Source organism: Myotis yumanensis, unplaced genomic scaffold (assembly GCF_028538775.1).
Source record: "Myotis yumanensis isolate MYYU_CA2020_CCGP unplaced genomic scaffold, mMyoYum1.0.hap1 SCAF_4, whole genome shotgun sequence".
NCBI classification, from domain to species: Eukaryota; Metazoa; Chordata; class Mammalia; order Chiroptera; family Vespertilionidae; genus Myotis; species Myotis yumanensis.
In genome coordinates this window covers 30132578-30160206 of record NW_027223755.1, presented here as the reverse complement: position 1 = coordinate 30160206, position 27629 = coordinate 30132578, and the positions used below count along the sequence as shown (strand labels likewise).

The 27629-nt window shown below is 38.7% G+C and overlaps 1 protein-coding gene across 5 annotated transcripts in view; it reads left to right on the top strand.

Annotated features, from left to right (window-relative positions):
* The window catches only part of PDE4D (phosphodiesterase 4D), a 1237087-nt gene that overhangs the window by 565953 nt on the left and 643505 nt on the right, over positions 1–27629 (top strand). The window contains exon 1 of one of the 5 annotated variants that reach the window (XM_070412013.1): positions 15393–15730. The exons of the other annotated variants lie outside the window; for them this stretch is intronic. Within the exon in view, the coding sequence (XP_070268114.1) occupies positions 15465–15730 (266 nt within the window). The 5' untranslated portion in view covers positions 15393–15464. Of the gene's footprint in view, positions 1–15392; positions 15731–27629 lie in introns of those variants that run through there. 5 annotated transcript variants of the gene reach the window in all.

The window sequence follows — 27629 nt, the reverse complement described above, 5'->3', positions numbered from 1 at the left end:
ATCTTAATTATGCCACTCAATTTATTCACAGTATTCCCAGCCTTGGGCTTTAGATATGCATTTTTAAAATGAATCTTTAACTTTTTAAACATCACACCAAATTTTAGTTGCTTATAAACCCCGCTTTTATATTTCAGCCTATGGATCTTCCATAGCCCTTATAATGAGGTCTTTTTTTTTTTTTTAATATATTTTTTATTGATTTTCCACAGAGAGGAAGGGAGAGAGATAGAGAGCCAGAAACATCGATGAGAGAGAAACATTGATCAGCTGCCTCCCTGCACATCCCCCACCGGGGACGTGCCTGTAACCCAGGTACTTGCCCTTGACTGGAATCGAACCTGGGACCTTTCAGTCCGCAGGCCGATGCTCTATCCACTGAGCCAAACCGGTTTCGGCATATAATGAGGTCTTTGTATAAAAGGCAGACACATACTTAGGAGTGAATTAGAATATCACTTATAATTTCAAATGTCACTGAATATTAATGTCAGCTGCTAACTGGTATATTTACTTGTGATCATTCAAACCCTCCTCATTAAGAAGAAATTATATAAAATTAATTATAGAATTGAAACAATCTGTAGGTATGGTCTAGTTCAATGGCCTAATTTTAACCATGCATCCATCCACCTATCTCTTCCTCAACAAGTCATCTATCATCCTTCTTTGATTTTCTAGGGACAATATAAATATGGGTGATAAAAATGTAAGCCCCAGTCTCTATCCTAGTGATATGAGTGATAGACAAGTAAATAAAAGCAATAGAGGATGCGATGCCTACTCTTTGGTAGGAGAAAGAATGATTCCCAAAGCAAGTAGCACTTAAGCCACACCTTCAAAAAGAACAAAGAATTCATCCAGTGATTCTGTGGGTGGGGTAACAGACTTGAAAGGACATGGCATGTTGAGTAGTAAATTTCTGTAGCTACAGCATGAGAGTATGCAACACCCTCCCTGGTACCCTGAGAGATGTTGCAAAGATGTGAGTCTGGTAGTAAAATTTTTGGCATAAGGAGCATAAAAAACATAAGAACTATGCATATTATCTACAATCGAAATATATATACCAAGGTTATCCAAGTAGAGAAATGACATGTTTTAGACAGATATTTTTTACTAGAGGCCCAATGCATGACATTTGTGCAAGGGGCTCGGCCCTCACAGCCCCTCCTGCCTCAGCCAGCCCTCGTAGCCCTGGCTTCCTCCAGAAGGTCGTCCGGTTATTCTGCTGTTCGGTCTAATTAGCATATTGGCTCTTTATTATATAGGGTAACATTATGCAGGATGGACTATAAACTGGAGGCAAGAGATAAGGCTTTTCTTTGTCAGTGTGACAGACTATTTTATTAATAAAGCACATACCTTATACTCGGATCCATGCAAGATGAAACAGGTTCATATCAATTTGCCCAAGGTTCGGGGAAAATGCTAAGCTTTTTGTTATTGCTTTTGTTTCTTTAACTGTGAGATGCAGGAGACAGGCCCTCTTTTTTATCTTGATGAAATCTTTAAATAAGTAGAAATAGAAAAAATTGAAAAAGCCTATCAGGGACCTTCTCTACTTAGGTTTTATCTGCCTTTGGGAAGATGACTGATCCAAAGCTATGAAACTCAATATCTCACCAATCCCGCATTTCATTTGGTTGGACAATATGTCGGGAGAATGCCCCAGGCATACTTTGCCCATTAACAGACCAGTTGTGAGTCACAGTCTGAACATGAGGAAATGTTCATTTACTTTTTCATAGTGAGAGCAATGAGACTTTTTTTTTTTTTACACCCAGAGTACTATCCTGGCCTAGATGCCTTTTGAAAGGGTATTTTCTGCCACAGGCAGGGAGCAAAATGTCAAAATGCAATTCCAAGAGCTCCATCATCATTCAGAATGCCCGAGGAAATGGAGGTTTCCCAGCTGCCTGCAACCCACATGTTTCATATGATGTGGATCAGCACGGCTGATTAGCTGCTTCAGGATTCATTCATGGCTTTGGAAACACTTGTTAACCCACAGAGGGAGGAGAAGAGCTGGAAGCAATTGGACTGCAGCCTGGTTTTATTATAATTCAATTCAATAACCACCTTATCTTTCCAAATCCCAGTTCAGAATCTGTTGAAAATTATAGTTGATTTAAGTTGTTCTCAGCGACACATCCTGAGAGAAGAAGGAGGTTGCAGCTGAGGGTTTCTCGAAGCCACAGAAACATGGAGTGCTGCAGAAGAGAGCTGGTGATCAATGGTACTTTCTGGACCCACATATGCCCTTTTCCAGAGGCTAGAAAATAGCTGCCAGGATGAGGGAGAGAGAAACCAGTTGATGTGAAAAGGCTCATGTTGAATGCCCAGGACTCTGCATTTTCGATCGCCTGCCAAAATAAACACTGCCAGCACCCACCTTCACCCACTACCATTTTCACTGCACAGAGCTGGCACTCAACAAACCCATAATTCTCCTTAATACAATTCTCATGACATAACCTGACCAAACACATGAAACCTAATCAAGTAAACAACCGTTGTCATTGGCAACAAATGTTGGAGTTGCATCACAAGTAAACCACATTCTTTACTCTGCAGAGCAGAATGTGAGAATATAAGCTGCAAAAACTTGGCACTAGCCTCTCTTAAATACATGATATCATTAAAAAAACATAATAGGAAATTCCATATCAACATTCTAAAAAGAAAGCACATTCAGAATTTAGTTGTGTTGACATCTTTTCCATAATTCCTATTCCACACTGTTTTGCCTGAAGGTGGCTATTAAAACAGCTACCTGTCTGTCTACTAAGCAAAACCAACAGCAACACATCCTCATCCTCATCTTAAATAAGACCAAGAAAGTGAAAGGACATTTCAGTAGCTCACCATCCTTGGCTGAAATATAACATCAGATTCCCTTTGGGGTCCTGAGGTCAGTGATCCAGTCCTAATTATCTTTGTAGCATCTGTAATAATAAAAGTATAATATGCAAATCAACCGAATGGCTGAACAGCAGAACGTCTGTCCTGACGACCCTCTAGATCAGTGGTCCTCAACCTTCCTAATGCCACGACCCTTTAATACAGTTCCTCATGTTGTGGTGACCCCCAACCATGAAATTATTTTCATTGCTACTTCATAACTGTAATTTTGCTACTGTTATGAATCCTAATGTAAATATCTGATATGCAGGATGTATTTTCATTGTTACAAATTGAATATAATTAAAGCATAGTGATTAATCACAAAAACAATATGTAATTATATATGTGTTTTCCGATGGTCTTAGGCAACCCCTGTGTAAGGGTTGTTCCACCCCCAAAGGGGTCGCAACCCACAGGTTGAGAACCGCTGTTATAGATGAAGCTGGGGCTGTGAGGGCCCAGGTCTGCTGCCACTGCCCTCTGCTGGGTGATCAATGGAGTCGGGCGGGGGGCTCCATGATCAATCACCCCGCACAAGGTGGCAGCAGCCGGGACTGCAAGGGCCAAGGCAGCTGGGGCTGCGAAGACCTACTCTTGCACGAATTTCATGCATCGGGCCTCTCATTTGCACATAATACAGACTGGGAGCATAGGACTGTGCTTCCACAAATGCTGCTTTTGATTCTGTTAGTGTTTTCTGTTGATTCTGTTAGATCTTTGCAGCAACTGAATTAGCCAACTGAATTACTGTTGACATTTTAATTTTACATTTATCCAAATTGATTTCAATGTTTTTAAATCTGATCTGTTCTTCCACCATGTGAATATGATTTATTCGCTTTAAAAATATTTATTATTTTTAAAATAGTTACTTTGATTCTGATTCAGTTGTGGGTTGGGGTTCTGACTTCTGTTCTAACATCCCTCCTGGAAAATTATTATAATTAATCAGGGTTGGGAAAATACTAATCCTCCACTTTAGCCATCCCTTCAACTCCGGGTTATATTCAGATTTGATAAACATGCAGCATATATCTTAAAGTCTGTTTCTTAAAATGCTTATAACTCTGCATCTGGTAGCAGTGACTGCTCTTCAGGATGACATGATTCTATTAGTCCACATCTTTTGGGAACAATTGTCTTTTCATGAACCCATCCATGTGGTTCATTGTGTTCCATTGTACCTACAAGTATGTTCTAAAAGATCTTTTCAAAGTTCTTCATGAAAATCAGATACAATATGACACAGGTATTTATTTCTCTGACCTGTTAACACAGTCACCTGTTCTGGAAAGAAAATCATATAAATTTTAAATAATCTATTTGACTTCTGCAAGTTACTACCTGCATCATAGGAGGTTCATGATTCATTGCTTAAATATTTTTTTCATGATTTTGCCAGACATTAGTAAGGAAGTTACCAGGCTCTAATTTGGGGAAACTCTCTTCTGTTCTGTCTTTGGAACATAAGGCTCTAAAACACGTCTGCAAATTTCCACTACCTCTGCCCCTCTCTGTGATTTTGAAATCTTTCCCAAGAAGGTGACCCTCACCTTTGAAGAATGGGTAGGAGGGCATTGTGCTGAATACCCAGAATGGCAGAAAAGCATGAAGTGTATGTGCTCTTGCAGAGCATATGTACGTGGCCTCACTTATTAATGAGTGTGTATTGATTTTACATAAAACCATTCCTAATGACTCCTTTCTCTTCATTCAGATACTACCACAATCTAACTCATACTATAAGTGTTAGGTGATCCATCTTAGGAATAGTTAACTTTATTAATTAAGGGGACCTCTGCAGTCATCTATTCCATCACCGTCATTTTCGGATAAGAAAACTGAGACCTATAGAGTAGAGGACTTGCCTCAAGCCCTAGGACATGTAGTAGTAGTCAGGACTAGGTCAAGGGCTCTCTCAGCCACACTGAACTATGTGTTTAAGGATACTGCACTGACATTACTGTCAGACCAGAATCCAGATGATGAGGTGATGTATTGTAGAATTGTATACCAGAAACCTGTAGAATTTTATTAACCAATGTCACCCAATAAATTCAACTATAAACAAAAATTATTTAACTGCATTAAGATAATTGAAAACACAGACACACACACACACACACACACACACACACACACACACTTCAGTCCTTATCTAGACCATTAATTTTGTTCAAGGAAAAAATTCTACAAAATAATAATAGAGTCCTGGTCAGTCATTGAAAAACTGTACACCAACATGTAAAATAAGGACTAGGCAAGAAGGTAAAATTCTCAGCACAATCTATCTATTATAGAAAAAGAAATTTAAAACATATTTTACTGAGTAGTGCCAGAACATTACTGAAAAAGTAAGTTAAATGCTTTTTCCTTTGAAAAAGCCCTCTATAATGTGTAGATGTTGTCATATTAGAGACACTCCTGGGAAATGCTTGGTCAACTAAAATGGTTAAAAAGCTAAAAATTGAACATTGATGTGCTTAATTTCTCCCACACTAAAAAATAGGAGATATTTTGGAAAGGCGAAAAAAGTCTTTGACAGCTAGTACAGGGAAATTGATGGCAACATAGGACTGTTTAAGGAAAAAAATATGGAAATTCAAACACTGTTGGTAGGAGTGTAAATTGAATCAGTCGCTTTGAAGAACAATATGGCAGTTTTTATTAAAATGAAAATGCTTGTATCTTTTAACAATCCTACTTCTACATACTATTATAAAAACAATTCTTGAAAGAAGAGTTTGCAAGGCTATGCTTTGGATGTAACAGTGAATTGCTGGATACCTGATGCCCATCAATATAAAAATGGCTAATTGAACTGAGAAATAGTCATACTATGGAATACTAGGCATTGGCCAAGAATAACAACGGAAATCTTTGTTGAATGAAAAAAGCAAGTTGTCAAATGATCAAGCATGATACTATGTTTTATAAAAAAAAACTCAGAAAACATTAATATATGTTTCTACAAGCACATAATTACTCATGAAATCACATGGAGGTCTAGAATTTTCCTGTCCCTTATGGTAGCCACTAGCCACGGAATGCTATTTAAATTTAAGTTAGTAAAACTAATAAAAATAAAATTTTCCTCAGTTACATTAACCTTGTTTGGCTAGTGGCTACTGTAAGGGATAGCAGAGGTCAGCAAAGATAAACACAGCTGATAACAGGGTTCCCTGTGAGGAGGGTCAAGTTTGGGGATGGTGGTCTATAGATACTTTAGATTTCTGGATGACTTTTAAAAATTTTACAGTGAGAATGGATTTAATATCCAGATAATTTAAAAAATAATATATTTATAAGATTAAAGCATACCTAAAAATAGGATTTCTAAAACATTTCAAACTTTTAGTGGGTATATCACAGCAAATTGATTTGGATACACTGTTCTTTCAGGCTGTTAACAATCTAAAAGCACACGAAAAGGCTAAACCAACTGTACAAATCATTTGCTCCAGCTTCATCTGGAAGGTCATCCAGAAGGACGTCCGGAAGGATGTCTGGTCTAATTAGCATATTAAGCTTTTATTATTATAGATGGGCTGGTAGGCAGAGATAAAAAAATAAGTATGTTTATTTGAAAAGATGTATTTAACCTTTGTAACCAATTCAATAATTACTGGATGGCTTTATACAATGCTTATATAATTACAGAATATAAATGGTGGTTATTAGACTAGCTGGATGTATATTTTTATATTAGTGTAATAGTTATCTGTATTTATTTTATTAGGGCTGAAAATTAATGATTTCAGGAAAACCACAGATTGGTGTATACAGTTCAGCAATCATTTGAGCACTTCCAGGTCAGCATCACTTCATGGAAAACATGAGAAAGAAAATCATATACCTGTTTGTACAGTTATGCATAGACTTATTATGGGACTATAAACTATTGGTTTATAATTATAGCTGACAATTCTTTTTCTAAAGTTTAATATATTTAATTTCTCATAAGCTGGTGCATCAGGTTGATGGAAGCACAATTACTTGATTAATATTTTAGATAAAAGATAGGTCAATAGCATGGTGGTAAATCTTGATGGTGAGTGTTTTTGATAATGCTTCCTACACAGTAGACTAGACTGAAAGTCCTAGCTACCTATGAACACAGAATCTTGTGTCTACAAATACACAAATATCAGCATCCTCGTTATATCTAAAGAACCTAGCACATAGTATTTGTCCAATTGAATGCTTTTAGATTGCCCTAGCCAGTTTGGCTCAGTGGATGGAGCATCTGCCTGCGGACTAAAAGGTCCCAGGTTCGATTCCGGTCAAGGGCATGTACCTTGGTTGCAGTCACATCCCCAGTAGGGAGTGTGCAGGAGGCAGCTGATTGATGTTTCTCTCTCATCAATGTTTCTGACTCTCTATCCCTCTCCCTTCCTCTCTGTAAAAAATCAATAAAATATATTTAAAAAAAATAAATGCTTTTAGATTAATTAAATTATATCCCAGAAACAGTTTTAAATAAGGTTTGCCTTTTAATTTTAAGTAATGATATAAAAATAGGCAAAGAATTTCATGACACTTGAAAAAGAGTTTGTGTTTCAACTTAAATGAGATCCTTTTTCCCCTCATCTTAAATTTGCATTAACAAATTAAAAGACTAAGAGACCCTGGTGTAAGGAGACCTTTTGAATTGTATTTGACCCAGCTAAGTATTTTTTCAAATAAAAAATGCATTTTTTTTCTTCCTGCAACACATTGAAAGTGGGTACACTTTGGTGGGTACTCATTGTGAAATGTGAGTACAGAGATTTCTGTTATTGCCTAAAAGGTAAGTTAAGCTCTGAAGTTTTAGAAAATCTGACTAAGAGTGCTTATACCTGTCTTGGTAGTTTTACCATTGTAGAAGTAAAACAGTGCTTTGATTCCAAATATTAAATTAACTTAGACATTGCTCTCTTACTCTGTCTCCAAGCCATGACTCAGATGTCAGAATGATTTTTTTAACTTAGTTAGAAAAGGATTTTCATAACTTTTAGGGCCGTAAAAAACACTAGTAAGGCACCTACTTAGTGCAGCATCCTCTGATTTTCCATTTTCAATTTCTTAAACATTGAATATATATTTTCCATTTCTCTTTCTAAAGCATCATCTGTGGAACATATCACTACATGTAACTGGAAGAGACCATGTTGCCTCAGGATGCATTTGATCATTGTTTTTCTCAAATAGCAACTTAAACTTGCAAAGACGGCATATATTTTCCTTTTTCAAGTTATAAAATTCTAATTAAATTGAAGGACTTTCTACCGTAAAACTGAGTTCCAGAGAAGTTGAATGAACTTGTTCAAGGTGACCTAGGTAGTTAATTACAGCATTGGCAGTCAACCTCCGCTTTCTGTAAAGCCTTTTGTAAAGCATTCCACAAAAACGACTAGGTCTCAGAAGGTTCCTTACAGTTAGATCTGAAAAGTGTTATCCCTAAAAGTATGATGCCTTTGAGGAGTCATTCTCTAAATATATTAAACTTTAGAAAATAAATTGCCAGCTACAATTATAACTCTGTGAATTATGGACAGTCTCAGTGAAATGTACTATTTGTCTCATAAAACCATTCCAAAACCCAGAATGACTGAAACAGATGTTGTGTGTCAGCATCGGAGGGAGGCTTGCCCGTTATGTTGTGCTAATTTGAGAAAGACTCCAAAAGTCCTTTCTTGGGCTGGTGGCGGATGAATACAGAAGCTGAAAGAGAGAGATGAGAAATAAGTTCCTTAGTGTTCAGTTTTGAGTAGTACACTTTAATGGCCCATCAAAACCCATTGTCTTTATTGAAGTTTGGCAAATATTTAGAGAAGGCAATCTAGTGTCTCATTTTAGCAAAGTTATCAAGAGGAGTTCTGTTCTAGTATTGGAGCATTTTTAAGTGGATGTATCAGAATGAAAGGAAAGATCCTGATGTAAATTGTATTGAATTTTTTTTCTCAGAAATAAAATAAGCTGTTTTAATATTTGTTATAGGTTGTACACTATAAAATGTTAACCTTTCTTTTAAATGAGATGTTGACTATGTCAATGGAGATATCCCTAACATTCAGTTTTAATCTACAAAAAGCTCCATTTAAATAAATTTAATCTTGAAAAAAATATTAATTTTTGTATTAAAACAAATTGATTTTAGGAGAACACACTGTGCTCAAAGTGTAGCTCTAATATAAACCAAGACAGATGTATTTGTTGTTCAATAAATCCTAGCTACTTTTATTATATTATCAGACTTTTGATGATTAATTAGGTGAATCATACTTAATTAGGTGAAATGGATAATTGATTATGTTAAAAAAAATGTCCAATCTATTTTTGACTTGCATGCTCAAATATAGCCCATGAACAAATCCTTCTAATTCTTGTATGATAAGCCTCTCTCCTTCTATTTCTACATCTATACTAATAAAAAGGTAATATGCTAATTAGACTGGACATCTTCCAGATGACCTTCCGGACATCCTTCCGGACAAAGCCATGGTGGCGGGGCCAAGACAGAGGCAGTTAGGGGCGATCAGGCCTGCAGAGGAGAGCAGTTGGGGGGGATCAGGCTGGTAGGGGAGAGCAGTTAGGGGGATCAGGCAGGCAGGGGCACAGTTGGGGCATTAGGCAGGCAGGCAGAGTGGTTAGGGGCGATCAGGCAGGCAGGCAGGTGAACAGTTAGGAGCCAGCAGTCCTGGATTGCAAGAGGGATGTCCAGTCCAATTGGGCCTGAACCGGCAGTTGGACATCTTCCTAGTGGTCCTGGATTGAAGAGGGTGCAGGCCAGGCTGAGGGATGCCTCCCCCACCCCTGTGCACGAAATTCATGCACCAGGCCTCTAATAAAATTATATTGAAATGAAATTGTTGAAATAAACAGTCTTCAGAATCTTCCACTTCAAAATTTTAGCACATATTGCCATTAAGTTAATCTTCCTTAAACCTCTCTATATATTATTTATTATTTACCTTTATCACAGGCAAATTTTAATGATTTTCCCCATGGGATTTCAATATCTCTTACCTTCCCAAGAACCTACCTCTCCAAAATGGATTATTTTTTCCACATGTACCTTCTTTCAAGGACTAATTCAAGTCCTACTTCTTCTTGAATTATTTTACATTGAAATATATATATATATATATATATATATATATATATCCTCTAAACCCTTGAGGCATCTATTGTTTCTGTTGTTACTTATATATTTATCATTTATTTTCTTTGTTGGAAGGTTAAATATATCTTTTCAAATAAACATACTTATTTTTTTATCTCTGCCAACCAGCCCATCTATAATAATAAAAGCTTAATATGCTAATTAGACCAGATGTCCTTCCGGACGTCCTTCTGGACGACCTTCCAGATGAAGCCAGGGCTGCAAGGGAAGCCCAGGTCCTGGGTGCCTGCCGGCGGCTGGAGGGAAGCCTGGGTCCTGGGTGCCAGAGGGAAGCTGGTGTCAGCAGCTGGGAGAAGGAAGGCCTACTCTTGCATGAATTTCATGCATCGAGCCTCTAGTTACCTAATAAATGTTCAATAATGATTATGATTTGAAAAGCCTTGTTCTACAATGTTCAAGTGTGCTTTTAGATATAATGATAATACAATTTATCATCAGAATTTATTATGATATAAATTTTAAATAAAAATATTTACAACAAAAGTTTAAATAAAATAATGTTATTTTGCAAAATGAAAACTACCATGAAGTTTCATTAAAACTCCTTCAGATTAAAGGAGTACAGGCATATAGATGAAAAAGAACTCAGGAATTCCACCCCAAGCTGCCCTTATTTGAATACCATGCCTTTGTAAGAATTTCATGACTTGGCAGGCTTCACAGGTTGTCACAGTGGATGGCAGGTGGAGCCAAGGACAGATTTTAATGTTAACTAGACCATGAGCTCAGGGTAGTCAGATTTCTATCATTTTCCATATAAATATCTATCATCAATTTTCAATAGTGGATAGGCTATCTTTTGGGGATGGTTTGGTAGAGAGTTGAAGTAAAAGGCTTTGGCACTTCATAGACAATCGAATCTGTTTGCAATGTTGAACTATATGTCTTTCGGAAAGCTATTTAACTTTCTAAAGCCCTCATCAGCAAAATAGTGGTATGAAATAACACTTTAAGAGTTATTCCAAGAATTAAATGAAATAAAATGGAGAAATGCCTGGCACTAAGGGTAAATTTTTGCAGGTTTCTTGTATCAACTAGTAGCAGGTTTCACTTAATTGAGTGTTTACTCTGTACCAGGCACTCTTCTAAACATTTTACAGAATGAATGTTAACACATATAAGCTTTGCAGTATCCTTATACAAGAGATATTATTATTTTATTTTATTTTATGCTTTTCATTCTATTTAAGAGATTAAGAACTGGGCCACAGACAAATAAAGTAATGCAGCTAGTATGTATCATAGCTGGAGTTCAAAACAAGCTTTTGGGTTCCAAACACACCATTCTTACCTATCAGACAACATAACTTGTACCACTATTACATCATTTCTATGGGCCATGTCTGATGGGCAATTTAAAAAGCAGCCTTATTTTAACACACTATTTACCACACTGTCTAAAACAGAGTTGGAAGAAGCAGCAAATACATTCCATGGTCAAATATAAATCATTTTAATTGATCAGTTTTTTTGAATTAGCTGCACCATTGCTCCCTTTCAATTGTGGGGAATCCAGCCTTGCTTATTTCCACCTAGACAAGGGCATACTTTTCAATCCTTGTACCAGAACCTATGCAAATCTTATTTCTTATTTGTTTTGCTGCCTATGAATAATTAAATATATGTTTTCAAAGATTCTGAGTCATCTAAAAATGCAAATTTTGAAAATCCATAAAAAACTATGTAGGAAAACATTTATGAAGTTATAAAATGTTATCTGCTGTTCTAGATGTGGGTGACGTATCAAAACATTTCACCCATTTTTACATTTCCACTTGTTTAAACCTAAGGTCTTATTTGGCTGTCACTTACAGTGCTGTGCTTTTCAGAAAAGTTTCTGGCAGCTAATTTTAAAGAGATTTTGTTTTAATAAAAGGCAAGATGTGTACATAGTGCTTTTGTTGGAAGAGTTCCTCTGACCCTCTGCATTATTATAAAGAAAATTGTCAATTTATTCAAACCTCACCCACCTTTGGTTATGTTCAGAACTTTACAATGCAAGCCTCCTAAAGCAGTGATTTCAAAGCCAGAAACACTGGGGGGTGTTTCAATTATTTCAAGGAGGTGGCAAAGAATTCTCAAATCAAAAGTAATTTTATTTTCAAAAAGCAGCATGCATGCCATATATCACTTGTGAGATTCAGGCGGAGAATTGCAGAGATAAGGAAATTAAACAAATAATGATAGGTTACCAGACCCTGTAAAGAGGCAGCCGGTTCTGCTCTATAATGGAATCCTTAACATTTCCGAAGCAATGGGAGATTTGCACAGAGCCTTTGTTCAGTTTGGGTCTGTGTTGAACCACAACCCTCAATGCGTTTTTAATGGAACATTGTTATATCTTCTGCTTTAGCTTAGCTGTGACTGCCAAGTGTCCCGTCTCTCTGAGCATCCACCTGACATGCTATTTATGAGAGCACAAGCTTGTAAATAGTTTACTCCCCCTCAAAGAAGGTCGCTGAGAGCAAGAACAGGAACCTGGAGTCCCCTGAACACAATGACTTTCCCAGTACTAGGCCCATATCATTCTTAGTCATACAAAGTCTTTTATTTTGTCACTGAGAATCCCTTTTCTCTCCTTCAAGCCAGACATTTAAACATCTCCAGCTTCCAGGCTCTCATCTGGCTACTTGGGCTATCCTTTATCATGTTAATTGTTCTGTGCTTTATCTACCTTGCTAGATTATAAACTCAGAGAGGACAGGGACAGCATCAAGCTATTCTTTAAATAGCCCACAGCAGCCTGGCCTGTGTGGCTCAGTGGTTGAGCATTAACCCATAAACCAAAAGGTCTCCGGGTTCCATTCCAGGTCAGGGCACATGCCCGGTTTTCAGGCTTGATCCTCAGTGGGGAGCATGTGGGTGGCAGCCGATTGATCGATGTTATGGATGTTCTCTCTATCGATGTTTCTATCTCTCTATTCCTCTCCCTTTCTTTCTCTCTGAAAAATAAATAAAAACATATTAAAAACATGTTAAATATCCTAGAGTGCTCAATATAGTGCCTCGCACAAAATAAATGCCCATAAATGTTTGTTGAATGGAACTAAGTCCTCAGAAAATGTGAAAATTTTCTAATTTTTAAATGCCGCGTCAGTGTACTGCCTACTGTTTGTTTCCCTCACTTTATCCTGTTATTTGAATTTTTATTTCACAACCCTAAACAAGTTGTATATATACTGATTCCTGAGTTTTTTGTTTTGAAACAGAATTTGCTTACTTCTTCATTTGCACGTTCTAGTTTCTCATTCTGGTGTGCATTTCCCCCTTCAGACTGTTCTCCACGTCACCATTCCTTCATCCATTATGCACAGCATGTTCATTGCATTTTTCTGCACCTGGTAATGTCACTTTCTTAGTTGTTCTGGTGTCTTTTCCTGAGCATTGCCCAGCCCTTTCCATTAAGTCATTACATTACGAGCTCCTTGGGGGAAAGCATTACAGTCCTGGTTTGCTCATCTCGTGATGCAGTTGACAGTCCCTCCACCTACTCTAAATAAGTTGGCTACTGTTTAAAGGAATATATGTATTCTTTAAATTTAAGGGGCCTTGCCACTTAGTGTTGCACAGTGATGAAACCTTTTGTACTGGTGAAAATTCCTCACAGACAATAGTGTGGTGAAGGCCTAGAAAGGGGTAGGGTGGGAGATGGAGGGGGTCAATGGGAAAAATAAAATAGGGGACATCTGTAATACTTTCAAGAATAAAGATGAAAAAAAAAGAATAACACATCGTGATTTTTTAAAATCTGAGTATTTACATAGCAGATTTTCTGATTACTAGTAAGTCATGGCACATATGTCTCATTAAATCATTGCAGGTACATCAAGCGGTAACTGTGCTTCAGGACCTCAGAGTGTCCTTTTCTGTAACATTTTAAAGGCAAGTAATTAAAACTAACGGTAGAACAACTAGGGAGGGAGATAGGAGAATCTTTTAGGATTGACCTAATAGTAATCATAGAACCCTCCAAAATAATTGAATCCGACTACTCCAGTCTTCATTTTATCTGGATACATTTTTAAACTCCTTAATTTGTGTGTTTTTTTAAATGAAATTATTCATAGATTCTGAGAAATATGATTTTTATCTAATCCTGAACTGTCTGTACATCACTAGGCTCTCTGTCAAAGGTTTGGGTTGCCTTCCAATCCAGTAGTAATGTTTGCACTTCTAGTGTTTAATATAATTGACAATATAAGATTCAACAGGCTTTACCACTTAATTACTTCAATTGTTGTGGCATTAACATTTTTTTTCCAGTAGCAAACTAAATAGGCAAAAAAATAATAATTTATTCTCTTTTATTTTAAACCACCTCCGAATCAGTTTCTTTGAGCTATGTTGATCGCAAATGAAAATGTTAGGTTAGATGACAGCTGAGAAAATAACAATGAAAAGCTAGATTAATTTTATTCTTTTATAGTCGAGTACATAAAATTGTACATACGATGAGAAATAATTGAAACTTTAAAATCATTTTTAACTCCTCTTATGAAAACAGTCTGTCCCCCTGGGGGGCCATTAGTTTAAATGCAAAGAGATAACAAATACCATTTGTGGGTGTCAATAGTGCCCTCTCATGCTATGCAAGGGCCACGATTAGCAAGTTTGTACACCACCACAGCGACCTGTAATGTTTTTCATGCGTAGTATTTTTTTAAAACTTTTTGTTTGATTTCTAACAAGGTAGAAAGAGGGGGATATCACGAGTCCATTTTATTCTCTTGAGATGTCTTAAAGGCCTATCAGACTGAGTTTAGCAACAGGGAAAACATTTCTCCTCGTCTAGCCAGTGCCTGCTCATTCTCCCCTTATAAAAACCAAAGGGCTGGCAATTTTCTTTTAGGAACGTGGACTGAAGGGAGATAAATACCCCTGCTGGAGAGGAAGGTCAAGTTCAAAGTTTTTCTTTCCTTTGGATTCAGGAATCAGCAAATGGAAAGACCAGCCAAACAACTGAGCAGCAGGCATCTGATGGTTAAGCCCTCCCCCAGGACTTTTTATGTACATAAGCAGAAGTCGCTGGAGCAGCTGCGGCGCATTAGTTCCAATAGTTTAGCAGGCTGCTGCGTGGCGCGGACAAAGCCCAGCCAGCGCGCGCGGCTCCCTCCATGTTCCTTTGCTGCGGGAGCTGCGCACGGTCTCAGCAGGGATCGCGGGGGAGGGGTGACGTTTACTAGGCTCCTGCGGAGGAGTGCACTCCCCCTCTGCACCCAGCCCCATCGCCACCGAGACACTGAGGCAGGCCACCGAATGCACCAACAGCAGCTGGATCCGACCTGCTTCCCTGGACATTTCCCCTGACTCCGAGCGAAGCGATCACTGGAAAGAGGCCAGGGAACCACGTTGCCCTGGATTGTTGCCAACTGTACAAAGTTGCCCGGGAAAAATGGCTCAGCAGGCGGCAAGCCCGGACACCTTAGCCGTGCCCGAAGTGGATAATCCGCATTGTGCAAACCCCTGGCTGAATGAGGATCTGGTGAAATCCTTGCGCGAAAACCTGTTGCAGAACGAGAAGTCCAAGACAGCGAGGAAATCGGTTTCTCCCAAGCTCTCTCCGGTGATTTCTCCCAGGAATTCCCCCAGGCTCCTGCGCAGGATGCTTCTCAATAGCAACATCCCCAAACAGCGGCGTTTCACGGTGGCACATACGTGGTAAGGTTTGCACAGATTGTTGGAAATGGTGGCTGTTCCCCCCATGACTCGTGCTCCTCCCGCCGTCCACTTGAGGGGTGGGGAGGGAGCACCATTATCTTCCCTCACCTGTGATTTATCATAAGTAATGCACCTTAACAATCAGTCCCGCAGATGTCCATTCAGGGCGGGAAGCCTGGAGATGGGTCATAGGAGAGGTTGAGGTGGGTGGTTCTCAAAGTTCAATTCCTATTGCAAGTTCCTACAAGAACATTGGATTCCAGATGTCAATAAGAATGCAGTTTTACTCCCAGGCTGATGTGCTGGCGTTTCTTTGATTTCTTGAGCCAATGTGTCTGCCAGGTTCTACCACAGCCTAGGAAAGAAAGGACCAGAAAGGACAGGAGGAAAATTGTAATTTGCTCTCTTTTCTACATGATCCCCCATTGAACAGAGATATGTGTGTGTGTGTGTGTGTGTGTGTGTGTGTGTGTGTAATGGTGTGTTCCTGTACAACCCCTCCTCACTACTGGCTTTAACATGTCTGTAATCTCAACTCTGCCTTTCAAAAGGAGAGAAGAAAGGATTTAGGGATTCTGTGCAGAAAGTTGCAGCCTGGCACTTGGTATTCTTTGAATTTGGATTCTTTGAATATTGTGTCAATATTTTAATTTTCTTTCCGAATATTTCTATCTTTTTTATAATGGGTGCATTTGTTTTAGGCATGTGCTTCCATAAATTATTCTAGATGACTCTTGGGATTTTCATGCTCTTGTCAAAACAAGTATTAAAATAAACCATTTTGTGAACTTATAATGGTGTTTCTGTCCCAGAATAAGCAATTCCAGGCTATAATGAGAGGGGGGGAGCTTTGTGCTGAACACAGTTAATTGTAGGTAGTAGTAGGTTCTGTGTGCTGCCTCCACTAGTGGTAACATGAATATTAAGTAGGATAAAAGCAAGCAAAATAAAAAGAAATAATGAGCATGTTAGTTGACAAACTGAATGATTTTTATAGTTTTTCTATAGAAAATCAAAGGGTATGCCAGGAGTGGAAAGCTAAACAAAACAGAAATAAGATTTCTAGGAAAGAAGTAGTAATTAGAGAGACTCAAAATCTACACTAACAACATGGCCATTAATGTCATAGATGAAAATAGATGACAAAGGATTGCATTAATGTCATAGATGAAAATAGATGACAAAGGAAATAAAAGGCATGTCCTGGCCAAAGAAATGTCTGATCTCAGGATTTTAATTTTCAATAGCTAGACCTCTGGTTGGGAAAGTATTCTTATTCCCAAGATTTTAACTCAATGGCATTTCTAAGTTAGATATAATGCTCATAAGAGGGGTAAGACAAACATTGGATTTTTCAGGCTTACAGAAATTGTGGGAAAATGATGACTTTTCTTAGAGGAAGAAATTGTTGAAAATTTGTCAGAAATAAGCACTGAATGAAAGGCATAAACACTGAGAAATGCTTTGAGGAAGAGGAATGGCTTGAAACCAGGAATCAGGTGCCAGAGCAAGGAAGCTGGCTAGAGTTCATACAGTCAGGCCCAGAATTTTGGAATCCAGTGAGCATTTCGGTTGAGATGCTTTTTTATTTTATTTTTTTAAAATTAGAGTTCCTAAATTGTACCCATTCAACAATGGTACAACTCAACTGCTTGATTTCTATCTGAGTGAAGCAACCTAGAGTTCAACTGGAGGTTATCTGAACTATTTGGACATGTTGAGATGTAATGAAGGCAGGAAATCTCATGAAAACAGGCTTTCTTCTGAAATTTCTGGCACTTCCTTTTCTGGTGCTGTTTGGAGAGACTCCAAGAGCACAGTTTCTGCCGATATTTCATTTTGGTATGTCAGGTCTCAGCCAGATCAGGGAGGCATCAAAAGAGCAATGGAAATAAAAAAATAAAAATCATGATATTAATTCTCGGTACCTCAAGAGGAAAACAACAGTCCTCATGGAATAAACATATTCAGCGAGGGAGTTGAAAACAGTACCTCATATTTTTCACATTGATTCAATGAGTTCCAAGATTTTTATACTATCTTTTGACAAATATCTCATCTGTGCTTTCATAAGCACTATACATAATTTAAAAAACTACTCCAAATTGTTCTGATATATATGATATATATGAATATATATTATATATATGAATATATATATGAGATATATATATGATATATATATATTATATATATATATATATATATATATATATATATATATATATATATTTTACTGCTGTTACTACCACCACTCTCAAATCTTCTGCTCCTTTTCAATTAGGTGACCAGCCATTTAAATACTCCCCTGGGTTTTTTTTTGCCTTAGAATGTTGGTTTTTACACCCGATTTCTCTACTATTTGATATGTATATATTCAATACCTACTAAGTTTAAAATGTTTCATTTGTACTTACGGGTCACAAAATTGAACAAGAGCTAATTTTTTTTGTTTCAAATAATTTACACTCTAGTTGACAAAAAGAAATCATATTGAAAGGCATCTATTTTAGTTAAGGTAATTATGTTGCTCTACAACATACTCCCCAAATCTCAGTGCATTGACACTGTAAATGGTTATTTACAAAATAACCTGCTGCTTCTCAAGGGGAGGTAGCATGTCTTGGGGTGCTTCAGGGACATGGGGTTTCACCATCTTGTGGTTCCAGTATTTGTAACAGATGATTTTCAAGGTGATTAGGCTCATCTGAATCAAGGAAAAGACCATGGAAGATGGCATGTGTATTGATGAGGCAGGTCAGAAGTATACACATCACATACCAGTATTCCCTGGCTAGAACTAGTTCTTTGGCCACATCTAACTGCAAAGGAGGCTGGGAAACCTATCTCGTCTGTTCCCAGGAATAAGGCAAAACAGATCTGATGAACAGATAGCCCATCTCAGTCACTGTATATTAAAGGATACCAGATTCACCCTCCATCCCATACTTGAATTCATAGAATAACATCTATGATGACCAGTTCTTGATGTTCTCTGCACACCTCCCGGATGAGGATCAGACATAGCAATTCTATTTTTTGACATATTGATTTTGAAGTCCTTCCTAATCTATGGTAGAAGTCTTCTTCTCTGTAACTGTCACCGGGGACCTAGGATCTGCTTTGAAAATCCCAGCTTGGATCTCTCCTCTCTTCTGTAATGTAGCTGTTAATACAAGAGGCTTGGAGTAACTCACCAGAGAGCCAGGGCCCTATTCCGTTATTGGTGGTGTACCCATTAATCAATATATCCAATGTTAGCATGCTTTTTAGAAAATTCTTCACTTTTCTTAACCACACACCCTAAGTTATTTCACCTTTACATGTTGTGTTTACCAGGTTGATCCTGGTTGTTTTTATGCAGACTTTGGATTTTCATGGCCCATTTAAAGAGTAGGGTACTAAATTGATACAATACTCCAAATGCTGGGTGAGTTGTATGGAAAGCATTTAAGCAGCAGCAAGTCTACTTAAATTGAAATTCTGACTTTCCATTTATTAGTTGTACGATTTTGAACAAGGTACTTAATATCTCAATTTCTTTGTTACCCAATTTTTTTGAGAATAGTAATACTATCTATTGGTCGTGATGGTTTTATTAAGTATATTCCTGTGTAAATTATAGTGTGTTGCTCGAAGATAGGCACTTAGTGTCACTATAAACTAATATATTCCTTATTATGCAATATATATATATATATATATATATATATATATATATTCATTATTCTAGTTTGGTCTGCCTGCATTTTTAGGATCCTATTTACATTTTTAGATGCCAAGTTGTTTCTAGATGGATGGACTAAAGATAATATATGTGAAGAGACCAAAAGTTCAAAGGAACGATAGGTGTATCAGTTTGATGGGAAAGGAGAGGAAGAAAGGATAGGTATTGCTGAGGCACAGGCCTTGAACTTGGTGCCTCTTCTCTGCCTATTCCCATCCCTTTTGTCTTTCAAATCCCTCTCTTCCTGAGAGCTTCCTCCTGGTCCCCCAACTGGAAATAACCGACTGCTTCTTCAAAATCTCTAGCACATCTTCCTTCTGCTATTCCCTCAATGCTTATTAATAATAACTATATCACTAGCTGATGTTTACTGAATACATCTGGTGTGTGTTAGATTAGAACCCTCTCCTGTCCATGATTTTCACCACTCTGTTTTACTATTTTTACTTCATCTCCAGTTCCTTGTAATATAATGATTATAGAATAAACTCTGCTTTCATCTGAGTAGGGGATTCCCACTGATGTTAGCAGGAATTCCAAGCTCAGTGGAATCTCTGGTAAAGAAAATCAGTCAGGAAAATCTTTATGTTTTTCAAGTTTTCTCCTCAATTCACACTGTGTTCTGTGCACTAAATGAAGGAAAGTCTCCTAGATGAAATTAGGCAATAGAGTTTCTTTAGGTAAGGAGGTATTCAGATAATACTCATTTGTCTTATTTTTATAATTTCTGTGTGTGCATGTGTGTTTTTAACATACCCAAAGTAGAAGAAGCTCTTTGTAGCATCCTTAAACAACAAAATAGTTTCTGTAGGGGGATTTTTGAAATGCCTCTTTTAAGACTTTTAGAAAATCACAAAAAGTTTAGGGAGCTAGAAAATGTTTTTGGACATATTTTTTGCTTCTTACAAATTTCTCTTTACCAGGCGTTGGAACTAGATATAAAATTGCTTGTGTTTAGAAGTAAATATTTTCTTTCTTGAGTCAAAATTTCTTCAGCTACTATAGTTGCTTTTATACTTATTTAAGAAAGAAGTTTACTTAACATTTTTTCACGTTAACCTTTAGCGTCTGTAAAGGAGAAATTCATCCATTTAAAGAATTTGTAGGTTGCCCTGGCCAGGTGGCTCAGGTCATCCCCTACACCAAAGGTTGCCAGTTTTATCCCCAATCAGGACATATATGAGAGGCAACCAATAAATGTTTCTCTCTCCTCTCTCTCTCTCTCTCTCTCTCTCTCTCTCTCCCCCCCCCCCCTTTTTTTCTCTCTCTCTTCCTTCCTCTCTGTAAAAGAAAAGTAATAAACATATCCTCAAGAGAGGATTAAAAAAGGAATGTGTACATTACACATACACACACACACACACACACACATACACACCCCTGAGTAGGTTTTAAATACAGCATTTAGTGATTCTATTTGAAAACTCTTTCTCTGTTGTTCATATATTTAGCCTACTTAACTTTAAGGTTATCGTTATCTCTGTCCCTTGTGTGAGGATACCCATTGAAGGGCTTGCTGGTACTCTCTCTGGAGATGGGAATCCAGGGGTAGGCTGTGGTCATAGTGTAATTCTAGGGGAAATCCTTTGGTGGGAACAACAGGAAGTTATGCCAACAGGTTGGGCAAGGCCAGTTGGCCAAGTCATTAACTGTGTCCCTGTTGTAACTGGCTGTGTGTCTTCAGGGGTATCTTGGGGGCAGTGCAAGTTAAGGCTGCTTTTAGGTTTTGAAAATTTTCATTAGCCTTTACTAAAATCAGAAGACCTCAGAAAGACATTCCTCTTATAGAACTTGTCAATTGACTGGAGGGCCCTGGCCAGTGTGGCTCAGTTGGTTAGAATATCACCCCATACACTGAAAGGTCATGAGTTTGATTTCTTATCAGGGCCCATACCTAGTTGTGGTTTGATCCCTGGTTCAGGTTCATAGTGGAAGTAACTGATTGATGTTCTCTCTCTCTCTCTCTCTCTCTCTCTCTCTCTCTCTTCCTCTCTTGCTAAAATCTTGGGCGAGGATTAAAAAAAAGAAAGAAAGAAATTGCAAAGGTAAAAATGTGACAAATAGTTACAGAGGAAAAATGAAGGCAACATCGAAATGACTTGGCAGTTTATGATGTGTGTGTACTTCCCGTCATCTTTGACATTTACCTTAAAGAAAAGGAAAGATAACCAGCTGAAGCCATTGCTACTAGCGGTGAAAATATCTCCAAGCAGAAGTCTTTCTTGGAAATGCTAGAAATGTTGAATGAGGAGAAATTAAAACATTGAATCTCAAAGTTCATTAAAATAATTTTTAAATCACGGCTTTAATTTTAAAAGTTATTCTTTGTATACACTTCTTTATAAATAGCAAACTCCTGTGAGGGAAGAGAACTAAATGAGCCAAAGCACTGTTTTTGTTATTTATTTATTTATTTTTTACAGGAAGCTACCAAAATTGTTCTTCAAGTAATGGTTTCAGGAAGAAGCTTTATTATTATCAGTGCAACAAAATTATTTCATTGTTTTTAATGTTTTTTGCCTTTGAAAAAAAATCGTGACCTTAGTTACTCAACCTTTTTGAATTGTAAACTCTATTCATAAGTCATATGGCTATAAAGGCATTTGATATTTACAAGTGAAGAAATGACTACTTAAATTTACAAAGTGATAACAAACTACAGTACATTTAAGATAAGTAATTAAAAACAAGTTCCAACTTGCTGTTGTGAGTGATGCCGCAGAGGGGACAGACTTCTTTCATAATTCTGTGACTCATAAATAGTCTGCAAGGCATTCAGAATGAAAGTATTGCTGGTTCATTCTAGGACACAATTTGCAAGCTAAGATTTTAGGTAGGAAATGTGAAAATCTATACATAATGAAATTTAAAATTTTAATTTAAAATTCTTATATTATATTTTCAATTGTATATTATTTTACTATATCAGTCTCTTCTACTGTATATACAAATTTTAATTGAACTTACTAGAGTGACATTAGTCCACAAAACTATACAGATTTTAAGGGTACAAGTAAACAAAACATCATCTGCACAGTGCATCATGCACCCAACAGCCTAAGCAAAGTCTCTTTCTGCCTCCATTTACCCCACTTTTCCCACCTCCACCTCCCCCACCCCTCAATTTTAAAATATCATTCTGTGCTCAATTTTAAGGACATAAGTGATTTCTGGCTACTGTAGATGAAGTACTTCTCAAAATGAGATTTTGAGTTAATATGAGAAGAAATTAGATGATTTCATTTTGGAATCAAAACTTTATTATAATGTTTTATTATAATACTAGAGGCCCGGTGCACAAAAATTTGTGCACTTGGGGGGGGGGGTCCCTCAGCCCCGCCTGTGCCCTCTCGCAGTCTGGGACCCCTCAGGAGATAACGACCTGCTGGCTTAGGCCTGCTCCCAGGTGGCAGAGGGCACGCCCAATCCCTAGGTGCAGCCCCTGGTCAGGCTCAGAGCAGGGCTGATTGGGGAGTTGGGGTGCCGCCCCCTGTCATGCACAGAGCAGGGCGGATTTGGAGGTTGCGATGCCACCCTCAGTCACGCTCAGGGTGGGGCCGATTGGGGGGTTGGGGCACCGCCCCCTGTCACACTCAAGGCAGGGTCGATGGGGAGGTTGTGGTGCCACCCCCTGTCACGCAGAGAGCAGGGCCAATCAGGGGGTTGGGGTGCTGCCCCCTGTCATGCACAGAGCAGGGCCCATCAGGGGGTTGGGCGCTGCCCCCTGTCATGCACAGAGCAGGGCCGATCAGGGCGTTGAGGAGCTCCCCCCTGTCACTCACAGAGCAGGGCCCATCGGGGGGTTGGGCGCTGCCCCCTGCCACACACAGAGCAGGGCCGATCAGGGCGTTGAGGAGCTCCCCCCTGTCACGCACAGAGCAGGGCCCATTGGGGGGTTGAGGAGCTCCCCCCTGTCATGCACAGAGCAGGGCCGATGGAGAGGTTATGGCTCTACCCTGCCACACACAGAGCAGGGCCTGTGTGTGTGTGTGGCGGGGGGGGGCGGGGGGTTGGGGCGCCGCACCCTGTCACACACAGAGCAGGGCCGATCAGGGGGTTGGGACACCGCACCCTGTCACACACAGAGCCGCAGGGCGATCAAGGGGTTTGGGCGCTGCCCCCTGTCACGCTGATCCCAGTGCTGGGAGGCATATTACCCTTTTACTATATAGGATAGAGGCCTGGGGGCCGGCTGGTTTGCCCTCAAGGGTGTCCCGGATCAGGGTGAGGGTCCCCACTGGGGTGCCTGGCCAGCCTGGATGAGGGGATGATGGTTGTTTGCAGCTGGTCACACATCCTTCAGGGTGGGGGTCCCCACTGGGGTGCCTGGCCAGTCTGGGTGAGTGGCTGAGGGCTGCTTTCAGGCTGGCGGTTGTTGACTGAAGCTCCCAACCGCTCCTTTTTTTCTTTTCTTTTTTTTTATTCTGGGCCAGCTTTAGCTCTGGCTCTAGCTCTGAGGCTTCTGCTGCTGAAAGCAGGTATCTGGTTTGTTTGGGTTCTATAATCAAAACAATGTATAACTCCAGCTCTGAGATCCCGGCCGGCTGAAAGCTGGTTTCTGGGGTTTTGTTTAGCTTCTATATTTGTTAGAATGTTTCAAACTGCCAGCTCAGAGGCCCGGCAAGGCAGGCGGGGAACGTTGGAGTCCGCCATCACTGAAGCAAGCAAGCCTCATGTTCGCTTCCAGCTGCCTGGCTGCCGGCCACCATCTTGGCTGACAGTTAATTTGCATAAGGATATGCTGATTAGCCAATGGGAAGGGTAGCGATCGTACGCTTATTACCACGTTTCTCTTTTATTAGTGTAGATAGCTATTAACAATTTAGCTCCTGCTATGTGTCAAGTATTCTATCTATATCAACTCTTCAAAGCAAGGTTGAGTTTGAGTATTATCTGTATTTTACATATACTGATGTCCAGAAAAATCATTATTTACCCAAGATTGCTCAGTTCTGCAGAGATTAAATTAGTTGAGTTAAAACTTGAACCTAGGAGTGACTAACTCTCCATCCTGTGTTCTTTCAGCATCACCTCCCTTTGGGCTAAAAGTCTCATTCACATTTATTACTTTACTCTGAATGTATATCAAAGCTACAACAATGAATGCTCAATGATTTTACAAAATAGTGCAGTGGTTCTCAACCTTCCTAATGCTGTGACCCTTTAATACAGTTCCTCATGTTGTGGTGACCCCCAACCATAAAATTATTTTCGTTGCTACTTCATAGCTGTAATTTTGCTACTGTTATGAATCGTAATGTAAATATCTGATATGCAGGATGTATTTTCATTGTTACAAATTGAACATAATTAAAGCATAGTGATTAATCACAAAAACAATATGTAATTATATGTGTTTTCCGATGGTCTTAGGCAACCCCTGTGAAAGGGTCATTCGACCCCCAAAGGGGTTGTGACCCACAAGTTGAGAACTGCTGAAATAGTGTTTAGTTATTAAAAGGGTAGGAACAGATCCCTTTCTGGGCATGAAATCTCAGTTTATTTGTTTACATATGTGGCTTATATGAATGTAGACATCTTTTTTTCTGATAAAACTATGTGTATGGATAGGAGAAATATATGTCTGATGCGGAGTACTTTTTAAGTAAGACTGACATAAAAGCAAAACCAATCCAGATAATTTTATTTTCAACAATTCAAAGAAAAGGGCATGAAAGGCTTGAGATCTAAAGAGAAAGAGCAAGTCAGAAATCTATTAAGGTTTAGTTCCAGAAGAGCCAGCTGGAAATGATGGTCTGCAGCCTCAAGTCACTAAGCAACAGAGCAGCAAACTGCTTGGTAACCAGAGCTGGCCTGACTCACAGGCTGGCTGCTAATGACCGGGTGGCTAGAGAGGAGGACCCAAGCCCATCTTACCTCAAAACAATCTATTCGTCTGCCAGCCTTTTGCCAATCCCTTCATTATGGAATAGCCTCTTTGACTTAGCAAGATATCTGCTTTTAGGAGAGAAATATCTCTGGGACCAGGAGTAAATGCTATCTGTCTTATAAAATGCCATTTCTGAGATTATTTTTTTGTGGGGGTGGGGTGGGTTTCAAAACACCATAAATAAAATGTAAGGTTTAACGAGGAAAGAAAATGAAAACATTGCGATTAGTGGCTTGAATTTTTGGTTTTCATACAATGCCAAATTGTCTGTTTTCACATGGTGAGATGTGCCTTTTATTTGACACTTTTTATCTTATGATCTTTTCAATTTCATGCTTATGTATTGACTGTTTAGATCAGAGGTCCTCAGACTTTTTAAACAGGGGGCCAGTTCACTGTCCCTCAGACATTCCACACATGCGCACTGCGGGCCCGGGACGAGTCGGCTGCTAAGCAGGACAGGCAGCGGCGGCAAAAACACCCGGCGGGCCGGATAAATGTTTTCGGCGGGCTGCATGTGGCCCGCGGGCCGTAGTGTGAGGACCCCTGGTTTAGATGGACTGTAACTTCCTAAAAAGTGGGAAACTCCATATGGATCCATCTTTGTATTCACAAGCCCCGCCTACATAATATACACTTAATAAAAAGGTGTTGTTTGATTGAGAAACATACCTTCCATTGCTGTGTTTCTTATGCTGAACACCTGGGGAGACTCATACTCTTTCAGCCTAGATGTCCAGGTGATGTGGTATTTGATCACCATAATAGAAAGAAATTTTAAACTTAATGATTAATCATTTATCTGGACTTTGTCACCATGACTCCGTGTGTGTGTGTGTGTGTGTGTGTGTGTGTGTGTGTGCTGGGTTTGCAGACACCTAGACTTAGTATAATTTGACTCTATTATACGTTAGCATATCTCAGTGAACCACTATGTAATAGTGTCACTAATTTATTAAATATATGTATTTTAATAATATTTAGTTTTTACTTGCAAATAATTCATATCTGGAAAACATATTTAAGTATATTTATGATTCTTAGGAAATTACTGAATATCTTGTTAAACTCTGATGGCTAATTCTTATCTCTTAGAATTCATAGTGGTTTAATTATACACCAAGAACTAAGCTTTTACAAGCAATGCCAAAATTTTGTGGGGGAAAAAAAGAAAAAACACACTCCATAGTTTCTTTTTTAGAATGACCATTTGAAGAAATTTGAACGGGCAGAAAGTAAGCACCACGTCTCTAAAACAGATCCTCAGAATAACTAAAATTGAATAATAGAAAACCTTTTTGAAGAAATTTTACATATTTATGTTATTTTAACATAAATATTTTGTCCAAAGTTCAATCTATATCCATTTTTTACTTTGTGGTGATTTCAAATCAACCAATTTCCTTTCCATTACCCTTTTGAGATAGCCCTCTGATCAAATTAGCTATTATTAAAATAAAGGGACTTCCTCTGAAAATTGTTATTAGTAGGGTACATGTTTTTCTTTTTAAATTTTTATGCAGCTGACTTCACATTTATATTTATAAATGGTGAGTGTGTATTGTTGACCTTTTGAATTAAGCAATTTTCTAACTAATAAGGTTACCTGGATTATCATTTCTGTTTGTTTACCTTCTTTAGGTTTATAGTATTTATTTTACTTCACTTTATTCTGTGCCGTGTGATATTGTAATGGCTTTCTATTGAGAGACTGCCAAACAGAACAGTGTATGATTTATGATGGTAATAACTAAAACATATATAAATGGGAGGCTGATGACGCACAAGGCAGAATGCTGTGGCTCTCCTCTGAATAGAGCCTGGCTTCCGTTGGTAAAGCTCTCGTATGAATAACAATTGCTGTGTCATTAACAGTGCGATCATTCCTGTGCCACCTTCCCAGTTTAAGGTACATATGTGGATCACTTGAACTGTTTTATATTTAATACTTTTTGGTGGATTTACATTTTTATTTGAAGGCCCATATGTTTAAAAATATGGCTTTATATCCTACTTTAAACGGAAAACCCATCTTATATAATAAAGAGGCACTATGCAAATTAACCCTCACGCCCTCACAAGATGGCTGCCTATGACCAGGCTGGCAGGGGGGTTAGTGAGGACCAAACAACTGAACAAGAAGGCTGCATGGGGCGACCAGGCCGGCAGATGGGTTAGTGAGGGATGACCAAACGACTGAACAGCAGGCTGCGTGGGGTGACCAGGCCAGTGGGGGGCCATGAGGGGCAACCAGGCCAGCAGAGGGGGGCAGTTGGGGGTGA